General features: G+C 45.5%; 1 protein-coding gene across 1 annotated transcript in view; it reads right to left on the bottom strand.

Annotated features, from left to right (window-relative positions):
* Window positions 1–1,729: 1,729 nt before the first annotated feature.
* The window catches only part of LOC120909159 (glutathione S-transferase P 1-like), a 206,210-nt gene continuing 181,223 nt past the window's right edge, over window positions 1,730–26,716 (bottom strand). Inside the window, exons 6-7 of the mRNA XM_040320865.1 lie at window positions 3,196–3,303; window positions 1,730–2,035 (exon numbers count right to left, since the gene is read on the bottom strand). Of these exons, the coding sequence (XP_040176799.1) occupies window positions 1,850–2,035; window positions 3,196–3,303 (294 nt within the window). The 3' untranslated portion in view covers window positions 1,730–1,849. The remainder of the gene's footprint in view (window positions 2,036–3,195; window positions 3,304–26,716) is intronic.

The following is a 26,716-nucleotide window of genomic DNA, read 5'->3' as shown; positions in this document are numbered from 1 at the left end:
TAACTCTTTGTTATGAAAACGATGTTCAAACCACACGTGTAAGGTATTGCTGTGATCATTAGAGCGAGGGAAATAATTCTAGCACCAGACCTCCTCTAACTAAAAAATGGTAACCTGTAAAAAAATGTAAACGTCACCTATAGAGATTTGTAAGGGTAAAAGTTTGTCGCCATTCTACGAGCGGGCACAATTTTGAAGCATGACATGTTTGGTATCAATTTACTCGGCGTAATATTATCTTTCACAATATAAACTAAAAATATCTAACTTTACTGGTGTATTATTATTTTTTACGCTAACACGGTGTAAAAAAAAAAAGTATTGCAACGACCACCATTTTATTCTCTAGCGTGTCTAAAAACAAATATATAATGGTTGGGGGGTTCTAACAAATTTTCTAGCAAAAAAAAAAAAAGATTTTAACTTGTAAACACCAAGGCCCAGATTCTCAAAGGGCTTACGACGGCGCAACGCCATGTACGCCGTCGTAAGTCCTAATCTGGGCCGTCGTATCTATGCGACTGATTCTTAGAATCAGTTACGTATAGATATCCATTAGATCCGACAGGCGTAAGGCTCTTACGCCGTCAGATCTTAAATGCAATTTTTTTTTTGTCCGCTAGGTGTCGCCTCTGTCGTCTTCCCCGTCGAGTATGCAAATTAGCTAGATACGCAAATTCCCAAACGTACGCGCGCCGACGCAGTAAAGTTATGACATTTACGTTAGGCTTGTCCCGGCGTAAAGTTGCCCCTGGGTATATGAGGCGCAATCAATGTTAAGTATGGCCGTCGTTCCCGCGTCGAAATTTAAAAATTTACGTTGTTTGCGTAAGTCGTCCGTGAATGGGGCTGGACGCCATTTACATTCACGTCGAAACCAATGGCGCCCTTGCGACGTCATTTGGAGCAATGCACCCTGGGATATTTTTCGGACGTATATTTTTACGCGAAGTACGCCCCCTACCTGCCTAATTTGAATTAGGCGGGCTTGCGCCGGGTGATTTACACTACGCCGCCGCAACTTTACAGGCAAGTGCTTTGTGAATAAAGCACTTGCCTGGAAAACTTGCGGCGGCGTAACGTAAAGGAGATACGTTACGCCCGCACAGTTTTGCGCGATCCTACGAGAATCTGCCCCCAAGTCTGAAAAATAGGCCAGTCCTTAAAGGGGTTGTAAAGGTTCATGTTTTTTTACTTTAATGCATCCTATGCATTAATGTGAAAAAAAAAGACGACGATTACAGTCCCCCCAGCCCCTCGGTTTACTTACCTGAGCCCTCGAAAGTCCCGCGTTGAGAACTCGCTTGATCTCGGCTCAGTCTTCTCGGCTCTTCATTGGATATATTGATAGCAGCGCAGCCATTGGCTCATGCTGCTGTCAATCAACTACAATAACGCAAGGGCCGGAGGGCAGGGTCGAGTCCTGTAGTCTTAGGCTATGGACGCCGGATACAGGACTCGGGAGCGTGCCCACAAGGTAGCCCCGAGACGGCCATCGGGGGACCCCAGAAGACCAGGATCTGGGCCACTCTGTGCAACACGAGATGCACAGTGGAGGCAAGTACAAAAAAAAACAGTTTACCTTCTCATACAAGTACATGGTACAGCAGGCACATATCAGGAATATGTGCCTGGAACACTTTAAGTAACCCAAGCTACCTTTGAAGGAACCCCAGGGTTGAGAATGGTTGGCATAAACAAAGGAGGTTCCGCAATTGCAAAAGAAACATTTGTTGTAAAACTAGTGAAAGTTTATTTTGCCTTTTAAATTATATAATAGTCCAAAAGTAGAAAAACGACACATAAAACCATGATGTGGGTTTTCAGCCTGGATGTTTGTAGTACATGCTCATTTGTGTTTAGGGGTAATAGGACGCTTGTTGCGTTTTTCTGATCTCAGATAATCACTCAACTTTGGACGTTTGTCAAGCCGTTGACTGTAAGCTGAGAGGAGAGGGAAGGAAGCCAAGCATGTTGGGTCAAGATCAAGGTGACAGTGAATCATGTCCAGGAGATTGTAGTCAGCAAATGAGATCTGTAACAACAATAGCATAAAACAATAAAAATATTCTAAAATATATATATTTTTTTAAATGACAAAGATGTCATACTTACCTGCTGCAGCCCTGATCCTCTTTTTCTGTGGTCCCCTGCCAGCGCTCCTGACTCCTCCCTCCGAGGGGCCCCATAACAAGCCACTTTGCTATGGGGGCACTCATGTGTGCTCTCTCCTGAGCCACGCTCTGCTCTGAGACATAAGACACATAGAGTGGGGCTCAGCCTTGCCTCTCTCCTCACGGGCTATGTCTGAGAAAATGTAGAGGAAGAGCTGAGCGAGCTGCTGCTCTTGCACACATGGCTGGATTAAGATTGGACTCAGGCAAGCATTTATGGGGGTGGGCGGGTGGGGGCAGAGCTGTTAGAAGAAAGTTTGAATGACCATTCTAAAATATTAAAAGGGAACTTGTTGAGCAGAGTAGAGGCAGGTTAAAGCGGAGTTCCACTCGTTTGTACATTTATTAAATACAAAGTGTAGCTGCTGACTTTTAATAAACAGACACAGTCCAGCAATGTGGCCGCCTGAAGCCTCGCTCCTTTCCCCCTTCCCTCCACAGCGTTGTCATTGCAAGTATGTGCACTCGGCTGTGACAGCTTGTGGCTTCACAGACGGGTGCGATTTCACTGTGTTTTTGTGGTGATTTTGGCATTTTGTAATCTTGAATTCTATGGACCTCAACTCGCATAAAAGTCAGACCAAAGTAGTACAGGGATTATTTTGAAGTTGGTGCGACCTGAAGTCGCAAAGATAAGAATGGTACTCGTTGGAAATCATGGGGTACAAACTTGTCCTGCGACTTTGCAGTCCCAAGTCGCAGGACAAGTCGTGAGTGTAAAAGGGGCCTGAGGAGAGCACCAGAAGTTCTGAACATTGGTCTGAAAGTTGTGAGGGTCACTGAAGTGAGTGTTTACATATTGCACTCATATTCCCATTTGGTAGTTTGGGGTGGTGTTACACTTTAAATTAGTACTGTTGCTTTCTGACTTTATTATATCAGCCATTAGAAGAGCTGTAGATAAAGTATATATTCTGTGTCTATAATTTCCTCTTACAATGCTATTTTTGCAAGAAAGTTTAAGGTTAATAATTATAAAACATATTTTGTAACAAACAGAATTTGTTTTGTCTGACGTTACCTTGTGTCCCACTACAAATTTGGTTCCATTTGCATTGTTAGAAAGAATCTTTTCAAATGGTGACAGCTGATTAGATAGATCCTGCAAGTATTTCTCCTTCCCAGTTTCCTGTGAAATAGAAGTAGTTACTCTTGCATGTTAACTGTATTTCTAAAATAGAGATATATACACACTATATATGCATACATATTATATAGGTATACTTAAAGCAGAGGTCCACCTAAAATAAAAATATTAAAAGCCAGCAGCTACAAATACTGCAGCTTCTGACTCTTAATAAATGGACACTTACCTTTCCAGGGTGCCTGCGATGTCAGCAGCAGAAGACGAGCAATTATTCATCTCTCGGCTGCCCCTGCCACCATGGTGAGGGAATCAGGAAGTGAAGCGTTTCTGCTTCACTGTCCAGTTCTCTACTGCACATGCACGTCTTTCACTGGACCCCGCTGTGGTCTGGGAACTCTGTGTTTCCCAGAACACAGCAGGGGGTGGGAAGGGAAGTGGAGTAGATACCTGCAGATTCTGCTGCTATCTATGACCGGAAGTGGGTGCAAATACCTGTATTATACAGGTATCTGCACCCCCTCCCCCTGAAAGGTGCCAAATGTGACACCGGAGAGGGGAGGTTCAGAAAAAGCAGATATTCTGAATCGGCTGCAAAGGCTATGAATGTGGTTTTCAGTGGCACATGGCGCTCATTGCCCTGAAGAGATTATCCATACCAAATCACCTTTCCAGATAGCTTACTCAGTCACAACTCACATGAAAGAAGATCTGGCGATGTTTATTCGTCGAATGATCCGTAGAATGCAAGTTACAACAGGTAAAAGAACGATTCTTCCATGCAGGTATAGAAGATACACACAGGTCACATGAATTACAGCATTAAAATGACTGATACAGAAAAGGGGGAGGAGAAACTGAGCAGCATGGTAACTACGGAATGCCACAAGAGACAAACTAGATAGACATTAAAGAGACAGTACATAATACAAAATAATATCATGTAACATGACACTCCCCGCCTGAAATCTTTAGATTTCAAATTCTATTACATATATAAAGATAAGTCCTGATGTCAAGAAGTCCAACTTGAACCTGTAGGGGAAGAAACGTTAAAGGTAAAACTGGTGTATAAACCATAGATACGAGATACCCGCAAACACAAGAAGGTATGCAGTAAATATACAACGAAACATGATGTCCAAAAAACAGATGGCTTGAGTCCTGTAGTCTATCGTTTATAATCGTGGGACTTCAACAGCAGCACAGTCAATAGTGATAGTAATATTCTCCCTGCCATAGCAGGTATAGCCGGAACTTCTGCCTAAGTCACTCACTTGGGAGAAGAAGCACCAATACCGTGATTGGTCATGAGAAAGTCCGAGCAGAACCTCCTTTAGTTATCTTAATCTCAACCTTTCGAACCTTTCCGTCATCGCTGGGCATTACGCTTGTTACAAGACCCATAGGCCACTCATTGCGACAGACTTCTCTATCTTTCAGAAGAACAAGGTCTCCTACTTTGAGGTTAGGCTTGGGTGTTTGCCATTTGGAACGGCTTTGAAGGGTATGCAGGTACTCTTTTCTCCAGCGGTGCCAAAACACATTGGCTAGGTGTTGCACCCGTTTCCATTGACGCCTATAGATATCCTTCGGGTCAATCTCGGCAGAAGATATCACGGTAGTTCCAATCTTCTGAGTAAGGAGTGTGGCTGGGGTAAGGATCATTAGAGCATCAGGATCGGAAGATACTGGTACTAGAGGCCTTGCATTAATGATGGCGGATACTTCTGAGAGAAAGGTACTCAAAGTCTCATGAGTCAATAGTGAAGACTTGTGGTCCTGCAACATGGAATCGAGAATTCTTCGAGCGTTTCCAATCATTCGCTCCCAGGATCCTCCCATATGTGAAGAATGTGGTGAATTAAACAGCCAAGTACATCCATTGTTTGCTAAGAAATTGTCTAGTTGAAGTTCTTTACAGGCTCCAACGAAGTTGGTACCACAGTCAGATCTTAGCTGCTTGACAGGTCCTCGGATGGAGAAGAATCTTCGTAAAGCGTTGATGAAACAAGACGAATCCATCGACTCGATCACCTCGATATGTACAGCTTGTATGCTGAGACAGGTAAACAACACGGCCCACCTTTTGCTATTGGCTGCTCCACCGCGAGTCCTACGAGTTACCACAGTCCACGGACCAAATACATCAACTCCAACATAGGTGAAGGGTGGATCTGTACTTAGGCGATCAAATGGCAGGCTTGCCATTTGTTGCAGTTGGTGTCTACCTCTTAACTTGCGACACTTGACATATTTAAAAAGCAGGGAAGAAACACATCTCTTCATTCCAACAATCCACAAGCCAGCTGACCTGATAGCGCCTTCTGTAAATTGTCGGCCTTGGTGTTGTATTAGTTTGTGATGGTGCCGGATTAGAAGAGTGGCAATGTGGTGCTGACCTGGTATGATGACGGGGTTTTGTTCCTTGCTGCACAGGTCAGATTTCTCTATTCGACCTCCAACTCGTAGCAACTGATTGTCATCGACTACAGGGTTCAGATTAAATAGTGAACTACCCTTTGATAGAGGTATTCCACCTTTGAATCTGTGCAACTCTTCCATGTACACTTCTTGTTGTACACAGCGAATGATAACCCTTTCTGCACGCTCAATTTCCGTTGCAGTAGGGAGGTTGGTACAGATATGCCAGCCATGACATTCTGAAGTTGAGCTCCTTTTAAAACAATGGTCAATGTGTATCAAACAAGCAACAGCCCTAACAGCTGATGACCAGGTTGAGAAACGTTCAAAACGATGCGACTTTAGTTTTTGTTCTGAACTCGCGGAGGTACGCAGTGTGGTGTACATAGACCTGATTTCTTTATCATCATCAGGATGTACCAGTTCATAGGTAGTGTGCGTGGAAATTGAGTAGGAGTTTTCACAAAGAAATCTTGGAGGCGACAGCCACAAGCAGTCAAGGAGAGCTGATGAAGATATAGCTCTTGTCCCACAATCGGCAGTATTAAGGTCAGTGGGAATATGATGCCATTGCTTTGGCAAGGAGAACCTTCTGATACGTTCTACTCTATTGCTGACGTACACGTAAAATTGTTTAGTTTGGTTGTAAATGTAACCAAGCACTATCTTGCTGTCTGTGTAAAATGTGAAGGAATCAATTTTAATGTCCATTTCACTCTTTATGACTTCAGCTATTTCTACTGCTAGCACAGCTGCACAAAGTTCAAGTCTGGGTATGGTATGTGCAGGTTTTGGTGTTAGCTTTGTCTTGCCTAGAACAAAGTTGCAGTGTATGTCTCCATTAACTCCTGAGGTCTTCAAATAGGCCACTGCAGCTACAGCTTCAACTGATGCATCTGAGAAAATACGGATTTCCCTCTGGACAGCGGCTGAGATGGAGACTGGGGCATAGCAACGTGGAATTTGGAGCTGTTCTAATGTCTTCATAGAACCTCTCCATTTCTCCCATCTTTGTTGTTTCTCAATAGGTAACGGAGTGTCCCAATCTATGTTATCAGTAGTAAGCTGTCTTAATAACATCTTACCTTGGGTGGTGACTGGGGCTATAAATCCCAGTGGGTCGTAGATGCTGTTCACTATGGACAAGACTCCTCTCTTGGTGAAGGGTTTGTCACAGGTTGACACCTGGAAGGTGAATGTGTCTACTTTGATGTTCCACAGCAGACCTAGACTTCTCTGCATAGGGGGTGTGTCTGACCCAAGGTCAAGGTCTTTCACACTGGCAGCATAGTCCTCAGGGTGAAATGCATTCATTAGCTCTTGGCTGTTAGATATCATTTTGTGAAGTCTCAAGTTTGCTACAGCTAGCATCTCCTTTGTTCTGGTAAGAAGATCAATTGCTTCTTTAGCAGTAGGTAAGGATTTGAGCCCGTCGTCTACGTAAAAGTTCCTTTCAACAAATTGACGAGCGTCGTTTCCATACTCAGCTTCTCCAAGCTGAGCTGTCTTTTTTAGTCCATAGATTGCTACAGCTGGGGATAGGCTGTTCCCAAAGACATGCACCCTCATTCGGTAATCAATTATCTCTTTGTTGATGTCGTTGTCCTTGTGCCATAGAAACCTGAGGTAATTCCTGTTATCTTCCTTGACGATGAAGCAGTGGAACATTTGTTGAATGTCGGCCATCACCGCTACAGGTTCTTGACGAAAGCAAATTAGGACTCCAATGAGGCTGTTGTTCAAGTTGGGCCCTGTGAGGAGCATGTCGTTAAGTGAGAAGCCTTCATGTTGGGCACTGGAGTCAAAGACAACTCTGATTTGGTCTGGCTTTCGTGGGTGATACACACTGAAGGAAGGGAGGTACCAGCGTTCTTCTCCTTCTTTCAATGGGGGTGCGGGTTCGGCATGACCCCTATCAAAGATATTCTGTATGAAGTCCACAAAATGTCTTTCCATCTCTGGCTTCCTGCTTAAGGTGAGCTTTAAGGAGGAGAATCTTTTGACTGCTTGATGTAGATTGTTCGGTAGCTTCTCTCTCGGTAGGCGAAAGGTTAGGGGTGCTACCCAGCTATTGGAATCTTCCTGAAAGAACTCATTGTCCATTACTTTAAGGAATTCTTTGTCTTCTGCCGAAGGAGCCAACTTGTCGTCTTCACTGCTTACCTTGAAAACTGTAGGACCAAAGCTGTCATCGTAGGTGCGGGAAAGGTTTGTGTTGCAATGTTGCAACTTGCAGCTAGTTACCTTCTCCTTTACCCAGTAGTGATGTGGGCATGACTCAAAGTGAGTATTACGACCATTTGGCAATACATTTGTCTTGAATGAAGAAATGTTAGTAGGCCTTTTCATTTTGCCTATACAGACGTTGCCTATGATGACCCAGCCTAAGTCCAGGTACTGGGCGAATGGGGCCTCTGGAGGTCCGCTGACCTGTCTGTGTACCTTGTGGATCCTTAGAATATCTCTTCCCAGCAGAAGAAGGATTTTAGCATCTTTGTCAAGTGGTGGGATTTCACTTGCTATTGACTTTAGGTGAGGGTGGTAGAAGGCAACTTCTGGTGTAGGTATTTCTTCTTTGTTGGCTGGTATCTGGTTACACTCTACAAGTGTAGGTAAGGGTAATTGTAGGTTATTTTCTAGGGAGGACACAATAAATCCATGAGCCCTTCTTCCAAAAACCTCTGTAGTTTCACTACAAGTGCCTAAGGTGTAAGGGTAAACCTCTCCTTTTGTGCAAAATAGATCGAACAGTTCGGATCGTGCAAGCAATCGATTGCTTTGATCATCTAAGATAGCATACACCCTTAAAGTCTTTTCTGGCTGATCCTTGTGATGAATATTCACTAGGCATATTTTAGCGCAAGAGTTGTCACAGTGGTCTTCCCCACAGACTTCAGTGCACAAAGAAAATACCATGGTGGAATTAGGTACGTGATCTGTACTCTTCCCGCTGTGGTTCTGCCCAGGAGGAAGGTCTGCAGGTTGTGAAGGATTGGACTCAAGGGGATGGAGTGCTTGCACGTGGTCCTCGGAACCGCACTCTATGCACTTGATAGGAGTTTTACATTCCTTGGCAAAGTGATCGGTGGAAGCACAGCATCTATAACATACCCCAAAAGTCTTTAGGAGTTCCTTTCATTCTTGTAGGGGCTTCTTTCTGAAACCGATACATTTTTTGAGGGGATGAGGCTTCTTGTGGATGGGACATAATCGGTTTGGGTTTTCGATCTTGCCGCTCTTGTTTGAGGCGGGAGCTAAGGCGGGAGTGGGAATAATGTCTGTCTTCCTAACAGACACGGGACCTCTGCGGTTCCTGTAGCTAGTATGTAGGTTGTCACCTTTAGGTGAGGGAGTATTGAACTCACTGAATGCAAAACTAGGATCGTTCTTGGTGTCAGCAATGTTCCTGACGAAATCGCAGAAGTAGGAGAACGGGGGAAAGGAAACCTTGTTTTCCCGTTTGTATGATGACCCAACTTGGATCCACCTTTCTTGTAGGCCATGCGGAAGCTTGCAAATGATAGGGTTAACTCCTCGAGCAGTGTCCAGGTAACTGAGGCCAGGTAGCTTAGGGTCGGTTTTGGCAAACTGGACTTCGAGAAGATGGTCACTGTGTCTCTGGAACTCTTTATTGTCCTTACCAGATATCCTTGGGAAATTTTCCAATCGTTTGAGCAATGCATTCTCTATGGCTTCAGGACTACCGTAAGTCTGTTCTAGACGCTCCCATGCTGCTATGAGACCTGCAGTTGGATTGTCGATGTAGACTGACCTGAGGCTCTTGACACGTTGTGTAGACTGTGGGCCAAGCAACCCGATCAGCAGATCCAGCTCACGATCGGCAGTAATACCGATACCGCCTATTGTAGTTTTGAAAGCGGCTTTCCAGCTTCTGTAATTTTCAGGATGGTGAGCTCACGTCGAAGTAAGTACTTTACTAACTCTGTTGTATCGGTTGCCTCTGACTTTACATAGGAGGTTGCTGGTTGATTGTTGTGGATTGCGTTGTTTATGGTATTGTTGTAAAGAGACGTGGGAAGATATGGTGCAGCAAGGGCATTCAGCTGAATTGTTGGGTTAAGGTCTGGAACAGTACTGTTAGCAGGAGGTTGGCGACTTGCTTTCGGATTAGTGTGCCGTTCTGTGACATATGCGGGATCAGCATGACAGTCGGGAGATGCACTGGGGTGGGTTTGCATGTAGGAAGTGGCTGGAACAGCTTTTACCTGATGATGTGGTGAAGTCCTTGCGTTGCCGTGAAACGTGGAGGTAATTGAGTGTTCACTGCTGTGGTTTAGAACATAGTTCTTAGTGCGTTCGAAAGGATCTTCTACATCTGCCTTGACGCTGACCCTTTTGCTAGCGTTTTTATCTGCACCGATAGCTTGTTCCAAAACCTTTCGTTTTGCTGCAGCTGCCTCGTAGTTGCTCTGTTCCTTTAAAGCTTCAATTGCTGCCCTTTGACATGCCGTTTGAGCTTCTATTGCTGCCTTTTGATGCGCTGCCTCGGCTTCCATTACTGCAACCTCTGCCTCCATGTCTGCTCTCTTTTTTGCATATGCAGCCTTTACTTTGATAGCCTCTGCTTCGGCGCGGGCATTTATTAGCTGTTAACTAAGCGTTGAGTGCCTTGAACTTCGGGATCTAGAGGAACCTTTAGGACGTCTGGTGGATACAGATTTGTGAGATACAGTGTCCTGTGGCAGCATTAATTTTGCTTCTGCCTTTGCTTTAGCTCGCTGGATAAAGCTTTCTCTTTCCTCATTAAGAAGCTGGGCATTGTTAAGTTGCTCTAAGGACTCCTCAGTGTTGATGCTTTGCAGAATAGTTTTATATTTATTGCTTGTAGTCTGGTACAGTTCATATGAAGCAGAGAGATGCTTTATGGCGCCCTCTAGTTGCAGTACCTCATGGCTGGGACATGAAATCACATCAATGTGGGTGAGGATTTTATCCCAAATCTGCTTCAAACTGGTTGCTAGTTCAGTTCTCATGGATTCATAGTTCTCTTTAACCTTCCAAGTGGGTTTCACAGAGCGTTTGGTCAATGCAGTGGACTCTGGGTCCTCATCCTGGCTTTCTCTGTGTGGTGCATGCTGTGGTGTTTCATCACACACTGAGCCCTTTCCACTCATGATGGCCTGCAGTACACAGGCTTGACTGTAGCAATGAAGAGTGTCTGTATACTGTGAGGAGCTGTAACAAGCTGTGCTGGGGTTGTATGCAGAATTCTCATGCAATACACACAGTTACACTTCACTATGATCTGTCCTGTGACGCAGTTATCTCTGTGCAGGCTGCTGGATACGTTCTTTTACTATTCTGAATCGGCTGCAAAGGCTATGAATGAGGTTTTCAGTGGCACATGGCGCTCATTGCCCTGAAGAGATTATCCATACCAAATCACCTTTCCAGATAGCTTACTCAGTCACAACTCACTTGAAAGAAGATCTGGCGATGTTTATTCGTCGAATGATCCGTAGAATGCAAGTTACAACAGGTAAAAGAACGATTCTTCCATGCAGGTATAGAAGATACACACAGGTCACATGAATTACAGCATTAAAATGACTGATACAGAAAAAGGGGAGGAGAAACTGAGCAGCATGGTAACTACGGAATGCCACAAGAGACAAACTAGATAGACATTAAAGAGACAGTACATAATACAAAATAATATCATGTAACATGACAGCAGAGGTTCACTTTTTGTGTGGACCTCCGCTTTAAAGTATATTTAATGCTAAAACTTTAACATTTTGAATACGAGAGGAGTGATGAAAGGTGAGAACCTCTTTCCTGTTTTTATGATTGTCTTTGTCACTTTATCTGTTTAACCCAGTGTCATTTATTACTGGGACTAAAAGTGATGGAAAATCAAAATGTATATTGTCACAAAAATAAAGGAACATAGGTGATAAAAACAAAACCAAAAAAAATCTGACATGGGTTCTAACTATTCCCTTTTATATCCAAAAAGATATCGTAATAAATGTTTTGGCTTTAGATGTTACTCTCCTTTACTCTAGGGTATTATTACATTTTGCAGAGATGCCAGAGGGATTCTTACTTGAACCTATTGCTTGACTTCACACAGTTAAGTTTTTCTTTCAAATAGAATACATATTATGAGAGTACAAAAACTTTTACTTTCAAAGAATTATAACTATTTTGATAGGACTTAAAAATGCCAGTGATAGATCACTTGATTACAGTCCCACTTTCCCTACCGCTGGGCTTCCTCCTCTGTCGACTATCTTGGCGTCCAATTGACCCCTAATTACTGTTCCTTGTTTGCTGCCATTTATTATCCATTGCTTCGTCCACTGTCTGCCCTTATGCAGTCCTGGCAGTTTCCACATCCTGTCTTGGACAGGTCATATCAACTCTGTAAAAATGACAGTTTTGCCCAAATTCTTATATTATTTCCACTCTCTTCCATCCCTCCAACTATCTCCATTTAGTCCAGAGTAAAATTATGCGCTAAATTTGGTCCAACAAGCGCCCGAGTCCCCAGAACCACTCTTTTCACACATAGATGGCAGGTTGGGCAATGCTGTATCCTGGCCTAGGCCAGCACTTTGCAGGGGGGCAGCATGGAAAGAGTCCCTGCCGGCTTGCACTACACTGTTAAGCCCGTACCTTTGTCTGACCAAAATCACATCGGATTTCCGACAGAATTCCATCGGAATAAAAGAGAACAAGTTCTCTATCTAAACTCTGACGGAATTCCTCAGAATTTTCGATGGAAATGATCCGATGGGGCATACACACAGTCGGAATTTCCAATGGAAAAAGTCAGTTGGACTTTTTCTATCGGAAATTCCAATCGTGGGTAGCGCCAGTCTTATGGGGCAGACTGGGCTGAGAGGCAAATTTAGTCTACTGCCCCCTATTAAGCGGCTGCACTGCTTCCGGTATGAGGGCGAAAGGCATTCATCAACTGTAGGGGGGGGTCATCCGCTTCTAAGTTTGACTGTCCTATCATCCTGGACCACAAACCTTCCTCACTGTGCTATGTTTTCTGCTGCACCATTGGCGTGGTTATATTTTCTTAGTCCTCTCTATAAAAATACATTTGGGGGGCGCAATCCCATGCCAGTATGTGTCACCCTTGCTCCATACTTCAAAATTCTATTTTCTGTGACCCCGCACTCCAGCCGCCATGTTAAGACTCAGGCAGGCCCCTGGCTCCCTGTGATTGGGTGAAAGGGGTCATGTAAGGCTGGCCTGTCCTCAATCGCATGGCGGAGTGGGGCTGGGCTTCGTGTGGCTGCTGTCTCCTCCTCCTCCTCCTCCTAATCTCCGGCCCGGGTCACCGATCATGTCCCCGTGGGGCAGGCAGTCTGTGGCCGCTGGTTTCTCCTCCTAATCTCCGGCCCGAGTCACCGATCATGTCCATGTGGGGCAGGCAGTCTTTGTCCACCATCTTCTCCTCTCCTCCTCCTCTCCGGCCCGGGTCACCGATCATGTCCCCTTCAACAGTCAGTCTGGCAGTGTGACAGGTGGCGGCGCAGAGGCAGAGCAGATGGACAAAAAAAGGTAAGAGACTCACACTTTGTTTTGTATTGTTGCTGGCCCGCGGAGGGGGGGGGTAGATATGATCTGGGGAGAGGGAGCAGCTGCAGACAGCATATAGTGTAATGTATAGTGTTGTGGGTAGTGTATAGTGTATTGTGTATTGGTCTGTGGGTAGAGTATTTTGTGTAGTGGTCAGTAAAGCAATCAGGTAGGTTAGTGTGCTGTGTAGTGTAGTGGTCAGTGTGTAGTGTAGTGGTCAGTGTGCAATGTAGTGGTCAGTGTGTAGTGGTCAGTGTGCAGTGTAGTGGTCAGTGTGCACTGGTCAGTGTGTAGTGGTCAGTGTGTAGTGTAGTGGTCAGTGTGTAGTAGCCAGTATAGGAATCAGGTAGGTTACTTTGGTGTGGTGTGGTGTGTAGTAGTCAGTTTATTGTGTAGTGGTGTGTAGTGGTCGATGTAGGAATCAGGTAGGTTAGTGTAAGGGTCAGTATAAGAATGAGATAGGTCAGTGTGGTGTGTAGCAGTCAATGTTTAGTGGTCAGTACAGGAATCAGGTAGGTTAGTGTGGTGTGTAGTGGTCAGTGTGGTGTGGAGCTTACTGCACCTCATGTGAATGTTAAAAACTGTTCTCTGCATTGAACTGTGTTACCCCACCTGTCTAAGCTGCTGTTCGTCTTCTTAAAGAGACAGTACATTTTTTGGCTAAAACTTGAAAGATGTCTACAAAAGACTCTGAGCACCTTTCTGTGGTTGAAACAACGCAGATTCATCATGCCTCTGAACCCGCAGATTTACAGGGAGCAGATTCTGCGGACATTGCCAAACAGAGTGTAAGACCCAAACGTATAATGAAACCGACACAGAAACTCAGAGAAAACTATGAAACCACTAGAGATGAGCTCTCCAGCAATCTGTCAGACTTATGGGACAGAGCCTCACACTGCATGTCAGTTTTGTCACACTTTAATGATCAACCAGCTGAATTAAGAGACTCTATAGATCGCTTATCTTTAGCGTATGAACGCTACCAGCAGCTGTTTGCAAAGTACACAGTTTTCTTGCAGGGCTGTATTATAGAGGACTCTTCATCAGAACTGACCAGGGCTGATGCATTAAACAAAGGGATCTCTTAGTGCAAAATGCTCAGCATAAGGCAGAACTCCAGATCCACATCAACCAAGCACACTGCTCGTACTTCCAGATCCTCTCGCTCCAGAAGCTCAACATTAAGTGACAAGCTAATAGAGGCATGTGCACGTCTGGAAGAAAATAAAGTGCAAAGCTCCTTTACCAGAAGGGAAACAGAAATAGAAACACAAAGGGCAGCTCGTCAAGCAAAGATGAAAGCTCAACAAGCAGAGCTGGATCTTCAAAGCAAAGCTTGTCAAGCAAAGATGGTAGCTCAACAAGTAGCTCAACAAGCAGCTCACCAAGCAGAGATGGAAGCTCAATAGGCAGAGGCAAATTCCCAATTAGGCCTCGTACACACGGACGGACTGTCCGATGAAAACGGTCCGCCGGACCGTTTTCATCGGACATGTCCGCTGCCGGATTTTGGTCTGATGGTTGTACACACCATCAAACCAAAATCCCCGCGTACAGCATACGCGGTGAGGTGGCGATGATGACGCGGCGACGTGCGCGACCCTGGAAGGTCAATGCTTCCACGCATGCGTCGAATCACTTTGACGCATGCAAGGGCTTTCGGCCGAGCGGACATGTCCGGTAAGTCGTACAGACGACCGAACATGTCCGACGGACAGGCTTCCAGTGGACATGTTTCTTAGCATGCTAAGAAACATTTGTCCGCTGGAAACCTGTCCAATCCGCCGGAAAATTGTCCGGTCGGACGTACAGACGACCGAACATGTCCACTGAAACTGGTCTGCGGACCAGTTTCAGCAGACATGTTTGGTCGTGTGTACGAGGCCTTAAAGGTTCTGCAAATGGAAAAGGGGGAAGAAGCTGCCCTAGCAAGGCTGAGAGTCCTTGAACGAGCGATGGGAGAAAGTGCTAACTCAGATTGTTCCATTCCAGCGGAGCTGCAAGACCCAGTTGAACGCACCAGTGAATATGTACTAAAGCATATTGTTTGCAGTGATACAGAGTCATCTCCTATATGTCCTACCAACACTGTTCTGACTCTCAACACAGAGACCTATCAGCTCCAAATGCCTGAGCCTCTTCAAGTCTACAAGTGCATCTATGCAGCAAACCACATCACCTCTAGCTGACAACAAGGTGACTTCCAGTGAAAAGCCGCAGCTCAAGCCACGGCCAGCACAAGCCTGATGCCGCATACACATGGTCGTTTTTCGGCATGAAAAAAAACGTCATTTTTTAGCATGTCCAAAAAACAACGTTTTTCCAACTACATCATTAAAAACTATGTTGCCCACACACCATCGTTTTTAAAAAATGATGAATAAAGCGCGGTGACGTACAACACGTACGACGGCACTCTGAAGGGGAAGTTCTATTCGCCTTTGAGCTGCTTTTAGCTGATTCCTTGTTAGTAAAAGACAATTTGCGCTTTTTTGTCTGTTACAGCGTGATGAATGTGCTTACTCCATTATGAATGGCAGTTTTACCTGAACGAGCGCTCCCGTCTCATAACTCGCTTCTGGGCATGCGCGGGTTTAAAACATCGTTTTAGCCCACACACAATCATTTTTTACAACCCAAAAGACTACATTTAAAAAAACAACATTAAAAAATGCAGAACGTTGGAAAAAAAAATTGTTGTTTTTCAGAAGCCGAAAAACGTTTTGAAGCCCACACACGATGATTTTAAATGACGTTTTTAAAAATGTCATTTTTTTTCCATGCCGAAAAACGACCGTGAGTATGCGGCATTAGGGTTTACACCACAGTTAAACGCTCTTGCCATATCATTCTATCCTGGTAAACCTCACTCTACTTCACCAAAGAACTTTCACACCCGAGGGGTTCTACAAGTTACTTTGGCACCAAAGAGTGAGAGGTCAGACTTGAATGACTTTGCCGTGAGCTCATTAACACTACCCTCTCAAGGTTTGATGACTGTTGACTGATGCTACAGGGCCTGGAGATCAACCTTCAAAGCTGCTATTGCTGATCTCAACTTTACTGCCAAGGAGGAACTTGATTTGCTCATAATGTGGCTGGGGCCAGAATCTGCAGATCGTATTGAAAGACTGAGAACAGTGCATGTTGACCACCCAGATGCAGGTCTTGTCGCTGCATGGGCAAGACTTGAGCAAGCCTATGGTAGCTCTTAAGCCATAGAGACCGCTCTATTTAAGAGACTGCAAAACTTCCCAGAAATAGGGAACAAAGACTATCGCAAGCTTCAAGATCTGAGTGACCTTCTCATGGAGCTGGAGTTGGCAAAGACAGACCCACGACTACCTGGACTAAGCTTTCTGGACACTGCTCATGGTGTCAATCCAGTGGTGTCTAAACTACCATACTGCCTGCAAGAGAAATGGGCACAACAGGGCTCAAGGTACAAAAGAGACTATAACGTATGTTTTCCTCCATTCGCATATTTTTGCAGGTTCATCAGTGATCAAGCCTGGATGAGAAACTATCCCAGCTTCAGCGAACCCAACTTGCCTGCTTCATCATCTTCATCAAGGTATGATAACACAGCAGCTAAACGTAAAGACTGTAACAGAGCAATATCTGTTAACCACTTCCCGACCCCCGCATGTACATATACGTCCACAATATGGCACGTACAGGCACATGGGCGTATAGGTACGTCCTCGCCTATTAGCGGGTGGGGGGTCCGATCGGGACCCCCCCCGCTACATGCGGAGGTCGGGTCCGCTCGGGGAGCGATCCGGGACCACGGCGCGGCTATTTGTTTATAGCCGCTCCGTCGCGATCGCTCCCCGGAGCTGAAGAGCGAGGAGAGCCGTGTGTAAACACGGCTTCCCCGTCCTTCACTATGGCGGCGCATCGATCGCGTCATTCCCTTTATAGGGAAGACACGATCGATGACGTCATTCCTACAGCCACACCCCCAAACAGTTGTAAACACATACTAGGTGCACCCTAACTCCTACAGTGCCACCTGTGGTTAACTCCCAAACTGCAACTGTCATTTTCACAATAAAGAATGCAATTTAAATGCATTTTTTGCTGTGAAAATGACAATGGTCCCAAAAATGTGTCAAAATTGTCCGAAGTGTCCGCCATAATGTCGCAGTCACGAAAAAAATTGCTGATCGCCGCCATTAGTAGTAAAAAAAAAATAAAAAATAAAAATGCAATAAAACTATCCCCTATTTTGTAAACACTATAAATTTTGCGCAAACCAATCGATAAACGCTTATTGCGATTTTTTTTACTAAAAATAGGTAGAAGAATACGTATCGGCCTAAACTGAGGAAAAAAAATGTTTTTATATATGTTTTTGGGGGATATTTATTACAGCAAAAAGTAAAAAATATTGCTTTTTTTTTCAAAATTGTCGCTCTATTTTTGTTTATAGCGCAAAAACTAAAAACCGCAGATGTGATCAAATACCACCAAAAGAAAGCTCTATTTGTGGGGAAAAAAGGACGCCAATTTTGTTTGGGAGCCACGTCGCACGACCGCGCAATTGTCTGTTAAAGCGACGCAGTCCCGAACTGTAAAAACACCTTGGGTCTTTAGGCTGCATATTGGTCCGGGGCTTAAGTGGTTAAAAAGACAGACATCACTCCACCCGTATCCTCTCCTGCTCACCAGTGTGATTGCGGTGACAGAGATAAAGACCCTAATCGTCAGTGCCCTATTCACAAGAAGCCTCACCCCCTAAAGAAATGTTGTGGGCTTAGGGCTAAGACATTACAAGAGCGCAGGGAGATTCTTCAGAAACTTGGAATATGTTACAGGTGCTGTGCTTGTTATGGACATTTTGCTAAAGACTGTAAAGTTGTCATCAAGTGCACAGAATGCAGTAGCGACAGACATGTTACATTAATGCATCCGGGCCCACCCATGGACAATTCACAGCAGCCATCTATCTCCAGCCATGTCACAAATCATGGCAGGGAGCAACAAGGTCATGCTCCAGCCACAGCTAATGTTTCCTCTTCATGCACAGAAGGCTTGGATCACAAATGCTATGCTAAGATGTGCCTAGTCAAGGTACACCCAAAGGGCTGACCTGAGGAAGCCATTAGGATGTATGCCATAATAGATTACCAGAGCAACAGATCCCTGGCTAAGCCTAAATTCTTTGAGCTCTTTGATATAGAGGGATATGCATTACCGTATACTCTCAGAACCTGTTCCGGTCGTGAAGAGACCTTCGGCAGAAGGGCCAATGGGTTCATGGTCTCTCATATCAATAAGGGAGAGGGCATACCCTTACCAACGTTGGTTGTGTGTGACCAGATAACAGACGAAAAGGGAAGAAATTCCTACTCCAGAGGCTGCATATCACCATCCTCACTTAAAGCTGAGTTCCGGCCACAAATTGAAAAAAAAAAACTTTTTAAATATAAATACCCCTGTAATACACAAGCTGAATGTATTCTACTACAGTTAGTCTGTAAACTAAGGTCCGTTTTGTTAGGTTGTTACAGCATTTAGACACTTTATAAAACAGAAATTGACTGGGGCCATCTTAAGTGTGGGCATCATGAAGCCAGACTGTATGACTTCCTGGATTTCAGCCTCGCACATGCTCAGTGCTGTACAAGCAGTGTAATGGTTTCAGATTAGTTTTCAATAGCAACGGGAGTGTCAGAGGAAGTTACCGCCCCTTATCTATGCAAAGCAAACCTCTCCTCCCCTCCTCCTTCCAGGAACCAGTAAATATAATAAATAATTTGTTCCTGTGCAGATATATCTACATAACAAGATTATATACATCTCTTGTTATATATGTGGTATGTATACATATACCAGACATGTGCACTGTCAATAAATTCATTTTGTTAGTGCGGTGATGTTAGTGCGGTGATGTTAGTGCGGTGATGTTAGTGTGGTGATGTTAGTGCGGTGATGTTAGTGCGGTGATGTTAGTGCTGCGATGTTAGTGCTGCGATGTTAGTGCTGCAATGTTAGTGCTGTGATGTTAGTGCGGTGATGTTAGTGCGGTGATGTTAGTGATGTGATGTTAGTGCTGTGATGTTAGTGCGGTGACATTAGTGCGGTGATGTTAGTGCGGTGGTGATGTTAGTGCGGTGGTGATGTTAGTGCGGTGGTGATGTTAGTGCGGTGACATTAGTGCTGTGATGTTAGTGCGGTGATGTTAGTGCGGTGATGTTAGTGCGGTGATGTTAGTGCGGTGATGTTAGTGCGGTGATGTTAGTGCGGTGATGTTAGTGCGGTGATGTTAGTGCGGTGACAGTGCGGTGTTAGTGCGGTGACAGTGCAGTGATGTTAGTGCGGTGACAGTGCGGTGACAGTGCGGTGATGTTAGTGCGGTGACAGTGCGGTGATGTTAGTGCGGTGACGTTAGTGCGGTGATGTTAGTGCGGTGGTGATGTTAGTGCGGTGACATTAGTGCTGTGATGTTAGTGCAGTGATGTTAGTGCTGCGATGTTAGTGATGTGATGTTAGTGCGGTGATGTTAGTGCGGTGATGTTAGTGCTGTGATGTTAGTGCTGTGATGTTAGTGCTGTGATGTTAGTGCTGTGATGTTAGTGCTGTGACATTAGTGCGGTGATGTTAGTGCGGTGGTGATGTTAGTGCGGTGATATTAGTGCTGTGATGTTAGTGCTGTGATGTTAGTGCGGTGATGTTAGTGCAGTGATGTTAGTGCGGTGATGTTAGTGCGGTGACAGTGCGGTGATGTTAGTGCGGTGACAGTGCGGTGACAGTGCGGTGATGTTAGTGCGGTGACAGTGCGGTGACAGTGCGGTGATGTTAGTGCGGTGACAGTGCGGTGACAGTGCGGTGATGTTAGTGCGGTGACAGTGCGGTGATGTTAGTGCGGTGACAGTGCGGTGACAGTGCGGTGACAGTGCGGTGATGTTAGTGCGGTGACAGTGCGGTGACAGTGTGGTGATGTTAGTGCGGTGACAGTGCGGTGATGTTAGTGCGGTGACAGTGCGGTGACAGTGCGGTGATGTTAGTGCGGTGACAGTGCGGTGATGTTAGTGCGGTGACAGTGCGGTGATGTTAGTGCGGTGACAGTGCGGTGACAGTGCGGTGATGTTAGTGCGGTGACAGTGCGGTGATGTTAGTGCGGTGACAGTGCGGTGATGTTAGTGCGGTGACAGTGCGGTGACAGTGCGGTGACAGTGCGGTGACATTATGTGCAGAGTGGGGGGAGGTACAGATGATCAGGCATACAGAGCACATCTCGGTCTGTGTAGATCTGTATGTGAGTACAGTGATCATAGTACAGCCCCGCCTCCCTGCACTAGACTTGTAACACACAGTGCAGAGCTCTGTTTCTATGTACAGGGAGGCGGGGCTGTACAGGGAGGCGGGGCTGTACAGGGAGGCGGGGCTGTACAGGGAGGCGGGGCTGTACTATGCTCGGTGCTCTCACATACAGATCTATCAGACAGAGATTCGCTCTGTCTGCCTGATGATCTGTATCTCCGTGCATCGGAGACAGACTGCAGATGGGCGGGTGGTGGAGGGAGGAGGACGGGGGCGGCGGTGACGGACGGGTGGAGGAGCTAGGACGGGGGCGGTGCTAGGACGGGGGCGGTGCTAGGACGGGTGGAGGAGCTAGGACGGGGGAGGAGTTGGAGAGGGAGAAGAGGAAGGACACCACCTCTATGGGCGGCACTGCCCTCCCTCCCTCCCGCCCCCCGAGATGTTCATCCACGGCTGCGATGTTCAGCCCAGCCTCCTGGGATTGAAGACACACATATCCCAGGAGGCATAGCAGCGCTGGATGCGGCGAGGGGGGCCATTCCGCCGCGGCGGGGGAATAAGAGACTCACAGATAAAAACGTGAGTTTTTAAAAGACAAAAATAAAACATCCCAAATGTATTTAAGGGGGCAGTGTAAAAACGAATGCAAAGAAGTTGTAAAATAGGGTGGAACTCCGCTTTAAGGCACTTTGCTAATGAGATTCCTGCAATGGACATGAATGCTGAAATCTTGGTCTTGCTAGGAAGAGACATTCTCAGAGTACATAAAGTACGCAAGCAGCGCAATGGACCCTGGGTAATCGTGGGCAATGTATGCTTGGATAGAATGCGTACGTCATCTGAGATCCACTCCTTCAAAACGTACTTGTTAGGAAATGGAAGTGCATCCCACTTCAAACAGTGACCTCGCCATTATGAAGTAAAAGAGAAGCCTCTTGACATCATCCAAGTACCTGATGTGACTTCTAACCTTTGTGGTGACAACCTAGGTACCACAGTGTTTTGTACTACAAGCGATGACAACAAAATAGCCTTGTCAGTTGAAGACGCATGAGAAACGTAGTCGCATGAATACGTAATCGCATGAGAAACGTAGTCGCATGGGAACGTGATCGCATGAGAAACGTAGTCGCATGAGAACGCGATCGCATGAGTAACGTAGTCGCATGAGCAAATACCATGAGACACAAACCGCATGAGACACAAAATCGCATGAGAAACATGATACCATGAGAACGTAGTCACATGAGAATGTGATCGCATGAGAACGTGATCGCATGAGAAACGTAGTCGCATGAGAACGTGATCGCATGAGAATCGTAGTCGCATGAGAACGTGATCGCATGAGAAAATACCATGAGACACAAATCGCATGAGACACAAAATCGCATGAGACACAAAATCGCATGAGAAACATGATACCATGAGAACGTAGTCGCATGAGAACGTGATAGCATGAGAAACGTAGTTGCATGAGAATGTGATCGCATGAGAAACGTAGTCGCATGAGAACGTGATCGCATGAGAACGTGATCGCATGAGAAACATAGTCGCATGAGAAAATACCATGAGACACAAATCGCATGAGACAAAAACACGCATGGGACACAAAATCGCCTGAGAAACATGATACCATGAGAACGTGGTCGCATGAGAAACGTAGTCGCATGAGAATGTGATCGCATGAGAAAATACCATGAGACACAAAATCGCATAAGACACAAAAATGCATGACACAAAATCGCATGAGAAACATGATACCATGAGAACGTAGTCGCATGAGAAACGTAGTCACATGAGAACATGACCGCATGAGAAACGTAGTCGCATGAGAACATGACCGCATGAGAAACTTAGTCGCATGAGAACGTGATCGCATGAGAAAATACCATGAGACACAAAATACCATGACACAAAATCGCATGAGAAACATGATACCATGAGAACGTAGTCGCATGAGAACGTGATCGCATGAGAAACGTAGTCGCAAAAGACACAAAATCGCATGAGAACCATGAAACCATGAGAACGTAGTCGCATGAGACCCTAACACCCTGAGAACGTAACCGCAATGGGAAATGTAGATACACGAGAACATGAAGGCATGAAAAACATGAAGCTACCAGAACCCTAAGACAGGGGGAGATGCATGATAATAGGGAGGGTAGTGCTGCGCTAATGGGTGGTGGATGGGTGGGTGTATGGACAAGTGGGGGAAGGGAATGGAAGATGGTATAACTGAAAGTAGGAACAGTGTAACCAAAATAGCATAAACAAAAAACTGATCAGTGAACAATACTGGTGCAAATCATATAACTCCACACGTTTCTCTTAATGTGATAAAATGAAATAAGGTATTGGATAGTGCAAAAAACAGTAATTTGTGTATAACACAACACCCGAATAACTGTGATGGGTAACAGTATTAAACTGGTGATAAAAAGTCCATAGACAAGGCTTGAGCTGTGTCAGCCAAAATATATATGGATAATAATTAAACAGTCCAAAAAATAGGAAAAAGTGCTGGTGTAGGTCCGCAGTGTGAGGTGGAAGAAGGATGGGTATCCAGTGATCCTTTTAAGGTGAATAAGGGTGTCCCCTTACCTTACTGCTGTAAGGTAACAGCATATAGATCCAACCACATTAGGTGGTTAACCAGATGGGCTTTTATCCAGAAACGATAGATCCTCCTTGGAAATCTCGTCCCGGATTGATGAGTATCACACCCCAAAGAAAATAAAGCATCGATAGTGTGATATCGTTTAAAATTTTAATTCTCGTAAAAAGTATAAACAAGGGTACTCACATTGTTAAAAATACAATAAGGCATGTAAGAAAGGAGAGCAGTCTGTCGCCAACGTCACCTCCGATACCTCTCAGTGGGCTCATGCGCATTCGTCACTATCATGTGACTTCCTCAGGAGACACATGATAGTGACGAATGCGCATGAGCCCACTGAGAGGTATCGGAGGTGACGTTGGCGACAGACTGCTCTCCTTTCTTACATGCCTTATTGTATTTTTAACAATGTGAGTACCCTTGTTTATACTTTTTACGAGAATTAAAATTTTAAACGATATCACACTATCGATGCTTTATTTTCTTTGGGGTGTGATACTCATCAATCCAGGACGAGATTTCCAAGGAGGATCTATCGTTTCTGGATAAAAGCCCATCTGGTTAACACCTAATGTGGTTGGATCTATATGCTGTTACCTTACAGCAGTAAGGTAAGGGGACACCCTTATTCACCTTAAAAGGATCACTGGATACCCATCCTTCTTCCACCTCACACTGCGGACCTACACCAGCACTTTTTCCTATTTTTTGGACTGTTTAATTATTATCCATATATATTTTGGCTGACACAGCTCAAGCCTTGTCTATGGACTTTTTATCACCAGTTTAATACTGTTACCCATCACAGTTATTCGGGTGTTGTGTTATACACAAATTACTGTTTTTTGCACTATCCAATACCTTATTTCATTTTATCACATTAAGAGAAACGTGTGGAGTTATATGATTTGCACCAGTATTGTTCACTGATCAGTTTTTTGTTTATGCTATTTTGGTTACACTGTTCCTACTTTCAGTTATACCATCTTCCATTCCCTTCCCCCACTTGTCCATACACCCACCCATCCACCACCCATTAGCGCAGCACTACCCTCCCTATTATCAAGTATTTATGGTTTGATACACCTTTCAGTGCCGCAGCTGTACCCTTACCCCTCCCCCCCCCCCCCCCCCCCCCCCCTTCCCCTCTCCCCTGATAAGCGCGGTAATATTCACTTTTTTCAGGGGGAGATGCATGACACATGGACAGTAGTGAATTGCAGAGCTGGACGTGAAGTATGGAGTATGTGTACATGAATGGAGCTGAACATGTATTGCGAGGAGTATGCATGTGATAGAATGCTGTACATGGCCAGAGCTGGAAGCCACAGATCCTACCCCTCCCCCTGACACCATGTGGAGTGAACCTTGCTCTGCCCGCCCCCTAAATACTCCTATGAACGAGCGGACCTCGCACTGCCACTCCCCCCAACTGGGGAACCCCCACAACCACTTGCCAAGCCCCCCCCAGCTACCAAGCAGACACCCGCTCCCCCTGCAACTCCACCGCAGGGAGAGGAGCGGACCCCCGAACAGTAAGGAGGGAGGACACGGCTCCCGTTCAGCTGCAGCCATCAGCCGCCGGAGCGTGCGACTCCTGTCGGCACTCTGACGTCACACGCGGAAGTGGCGTGCGTCGACTCAGAGGGGAGCCCTCCCGCCGTGGATACCCCATACCGACCAGCTGGAGATGGCCGCCCGCCTGTGGGGGCCTCCCGACTGACTCCAGAACCTGCAAGTAAAAAACGGTAGACACAGGGACTCCTCAAGGAGCCTCACGACATGCCGAGCCGAAAACCGGAAGTGACGTCAGACGGGCACACAAGAAATCGTCGCCCAGAAGGAGGAAGGAGGGTGGGTTTAAATACCTCCCGACTCCTCCTACAAATACAGGCTGACCTGCGGTCAGCCTTACACTTGTCAGTTGAAGACAGAGTTCATCAAAATAATCGACAAAAAATTCTTCCAGGATGAGTCTAACAGTTGGTTTGCACCATTACCTCTTCATGCTACAAGGGTTAAACTCCCAACCAATCGTGAACGGGCTCTATCCAGATTCAACTCACTTCAGCGAACACTAAAGAACAGGCCTGAAATGAAAAGGATCTTTGACAATGATCACGCTGAACCAGCTCCACCACTTCAAAGTCACGATGAGTGCTGGTACCTGCCTTTCTTTGGAGTGTATCATCCACGTAAGCCAAAGCAAATCAGGGTAGTATTTGACTCCAGTGCCAAGCATCAAGGTGTATCCCTGAACGATGTTCTTCTCACTGGTCCGAACCTAACCAACAACCTTGTAGGTGTACTTGTGAGGTTTAGAAGAGAGCCAGTTGCCATAACTGCTGACATTGAACAAATGTTTAATTGCTTCATTGTATGTGAAGACCATAGGAACTTCCTAAGGATTCTGTGGCACCGTGACAACAACATGGACAATACGATGATTGAATACCGCATGAAGGTACAGGTTTTCGAAAATAGTCCCTCACCCGCTGTTGCAACATACGGTTTACGAAGGACTGCCCTTGTTGGAGAAAAGGAGTATGGTGCGGATGCTCGACACTTCGTTGAGAGAGACTTCTATGTGGACGATAGACTTAAATCTTTACCTACAGATGAAGAAGCCATAGACCTGCTCCGAAGGACAAAAGGTATGCTTTCTGAGGCCAACCTCAGACTACACAAGATTGCCTCAAATAGTGTGTGCAATGGACATACCACATGTACAGAGAAGTCTGGGTCTGTGGTGGAACTTATTAGAAGATACCTTCGGCTTTCAAGTCAGCTCTGTAGACAAGCCATTCACCAAACATGGTGGTCTGTCAGTGGTGAACAGTCTATACGATCCATTGGGATTCCTCCCATCACCATACAAGGTAAAGTCCTACTTAGACAGCTCTCAGAGACTATTAAAGATTGGGATGCTCCACTACCAATAGACCAGCTTTCAAAGTGGGAGTCCTGGAAACAATTTTTACATGCCTTAGATGGAATCCGTATCCCACGACGCTACACTCCTGCCTCCCTTGCTACAAGTCAAAGGAAAGAGCTTCACATCTTCTCAGATGCATCTACTAAGGCCATAGCAGCTGTCGCTTACCTCAAGGTAAGAGACTCTTCTAATCAAGCCCACATAGGGTTTCTGTTTGGGAAAGCTAAGTTAGCACCAAAGCCTGAACACACGATTCCCAGGCTTGAACTTTGTGGAACTGTGCTAGCTGTAGAAATAGCAGATTTCATACTGCGTGAGCTAGACATTCAGATATATGACATCAAATTCTACACAGACAGCAAAGTTGTTCTAGGCTACATATACAACCAGACTAAACGTTTCTATGTCTACAGTATGTCAGCAACCATGTAGAGAGAATCAGGAAATAATCTAAACCTGAACAATGGCATTGTGTTCCATCTAGAATTAACCCTGCAGATCATGCGACCAGGCCAATTTCTGCAAGTGTCTTTGCAAATTCTTCTTGGTTAACAGGTCCTGAATTCTTACTGGATCATCCAGAAGAAACCACAGCTAATGTCTTCACTCTTCTAGAACCTGACAAAGATCCAGAGATTCGTCCTGAA

This window comes from Rana temporaria, chromosome 8 (assembly GCF_905171775.1).
Source record: "Rana temporaria chromosome 8, aRanTem1.1, whole genome shotgun sequence".
NCBI classification, from domain to species: domain Eukaryota; kingdom Metazoa; phylum Chordata; class Amphibia; order Anura; family Ranidae; genus Rana; species Rana temporaria.
Note: the sequence above shows the minus strand (reverse complement) of the source record. Positions and strands in the feature narration are given on the sequence as shown.